We start from the raw sequence: 2,431 nt of genomic DNA, 5'->3' as shown, positions 1-2,431 counted from the left end.
AACTCGGCCCGGAAATTTAAAATGATAAAAAAGGACGGTGTAAACTCGGCCCCATAATTCTTTTTACCAATAAAATATAATAAACGGAACAATTTGTTATTAACGAATAACAAATTATAACAATTTGTTCAAACACATGGCCTTTTACTTAAAAAATAGATTTATATTATAATATAACCTTACATTATTTACTATTGCACTACAGTTTTAATTATATTTGTACACTTTTGTACACTTATAATTTTACATGGATACATTTTACTTATATTTTTTAATACTGAAATATATTGCTTAATTTTTTTCACAATTTTAGTGAATTCTACATTTATATAACGAACTTCAGACTATGAATAAAAATATGAAAATAATTTTTGGAGGATAATGATTATCACCTCCACATGGCGTCCTCTAAATTGTTCTCAAAAATATTATACATATTATATTTTTATTCAGGCCGAGTTTACACCTAAATTATTTTTACCTGAAAAAAACAGGGGCCGAGTTTACAATAGACCTTTTGAACATTTTTTTTCCTCAGCCGAGTTTACAATCACCACCTTCTTACCATCGGTTAAGTGGTCGTATAGCGTCCCATTACGATAACGAATTGTGATATCTAGTTAATCTGTAATCACATATAATGTCAGTTATATAAAATTATAAATGTATTGATCAATTTAAACAAGGAAAAATTACCAGAGCAGAGTGCGTAAAAAAGTTTCACTCAAGTTCAACCCACAATTTTTTAACTGTCATTTTTTTTAAGTCAACATTATTTTTTAGGTCAAAACTATTTTTTAAAAGTCAACACAATTTATTCAAGTCAAAAATATTTATTTAAAGTCAACACTATTTTTAAAATTCCATACAATTCTTCCCATAAATATATTGAACATCATTCTCCAATTAAACTGAGGATTGACGTCAATAACCGGGGAATGTCTACATTTACGACATTTACCAATTTTTAGTTAAATTACGTAATTTACGTGGTAAAACGTTTATATGATTAAGATATCATAGGATGACACTCACTCATACAACTACTTTACCGTGCTATACGCCTATACAACATTTAGAAAAAAAATAATAGCTAAATGAATTATCATACTACCCAATAAAATATCTATGGCCTATAAAATGAAAAATGTCACCTACAGCGGATGAGAGACATCGGCCCTTCCCCACAACCACACACATGACCGGTAAAGCACGATTGAGCATACAGGGTGATTCATTAAACATAAAATACTCATTATGTCAACAAGTATTAATGTTTTTGAAAATGTTTTTTTAAATAGATTCAAGTTGTTAAAAAACAACGTTTTTACTAAAAAATCGTATTTTTAAATATTTTTTATCCTTAGATTTTTTTTAAGTGTTTTACTTTTTTGAATGACAACATAAAGTTTTAATTTCATTTTCCAAAGCAGAATATTTTTCTAAGTATTTTGATACGTAAAAATCGAATTTAGGACTAGTAGTTACTAGTTTATGAGTTTAAAGTTTAGACAAGCGGTGTGCCACAGCATCCAGTTTGAAAACCACTGATCGATAGCTAGCAAAGTAACATACAGTTAGACAAACATCCATTTTTATATAGGCGTGTATAGATTATTAGATAGATTATAAGCTGACGAACCGCATTCATTCAGGATCGTTTTTCGTACCTATACAATGGTATAATATTAATAATATTATTGAGTTCAAATTTAACTCATCCATAATAGTTTACAACTTATATACAGCAGATGAGGAGTACCCACTTGCCGACCTTTTTTCAATTTATAATTAGTACATAGTAAGTGATTACATATTATGTATTTATAGATAGCTATCTATAAATGTAGGTATAACTATAAGAATACAATCGCTTGATTTTGACAATTTTGTTTTATCTTTTAAAGAGATCAAGGAGTTTGCTGACCGTTGGTGATGTGGGCCCTACCGTATGCACCAATCCAGAGCCTCTTGAAAATTTTAGTATCCGGGTACCAACGTTGAATGATAATAAGACTGGCGGTGGTGGAGGTTTGTTTACATTAACTCCACAAGAGATTGCTCAATGGATTGATCAACGCAGTCGTATTGCATTTCCTGCAGCGTTTCTAGTATTTAACTGTTTCTATTGGCTTTATGTATATGTTTGAACAATATGTCATAATATGATACCTATATTTTATACAAAAATAGATGTTTTGTTATTCATTTTTATTGATGTTAATCACACATTTCTACAGGTTCATAAATGTATGATTGATACTTACATTTTGTGAGTAAAAGATGCATTTGTAATGTAAACTTTAGATTTTAAAGATCTAAAAAATGCCATCTTAGATTATTTTATTGTTATTATTAGATACCTACCTACCATATAATATTTAGTTTTCTTTTAGTAAATTAAAAGTTTTGGATTTATATAAGTATATAA

The 2,431-nt window shown here is 28.5% G+C and overlaps 1 protein-coding gene across 2 annotated transcripts in view; it reads left to right on the top strand.

Moving 5' to 3' along the window:
* Positions 1-2,210, top strand: part of LOC100160642 (glycine receptor subunit alphaZ1) — a 9,846-nt gene extending 7,636 nt beyond the window's left edge. For both annotated transcript variants that reach the window (XM_016808347.2, XM_001950290.5), the window contains one exon: positions 1,908-2,210. In XM_016808347.2, coding sequence (XP_016663836.1) covers positions 1,908-2,150 — 243 coding nt within the window. In that variant the 3' untranslated portion in view covers positions 2,151-2,210. The remainder of the gene's footprint in view (positions 1-1,907) is intronic.
* The last annotated feature ends 221 nt before the right edge of the window (positions 2,211-2,431 follow it).

This window comes from Acyrthosiphon pisum, chromosome A1 (genome assembly GCF_005508785.2).
Source record: "Acyrthosiphon pisum isolate AL4f chromosome A1, pea_aphid_22Mar2018_4r6ur, whole genome shotgun sequence".
In the NCBI taxonomy this organism is placed as follows: Eukaryota; Metazoa; Arthropoda; class Insecta; order Hemiptera; family Aphididae; genus Acyrthosiphon; species Acyrthosiphon pisum.
Note: the sequence above shows the minus strand (reverse complement) of the source record. Positions and strands in the feature narration are given on the sequence as shown.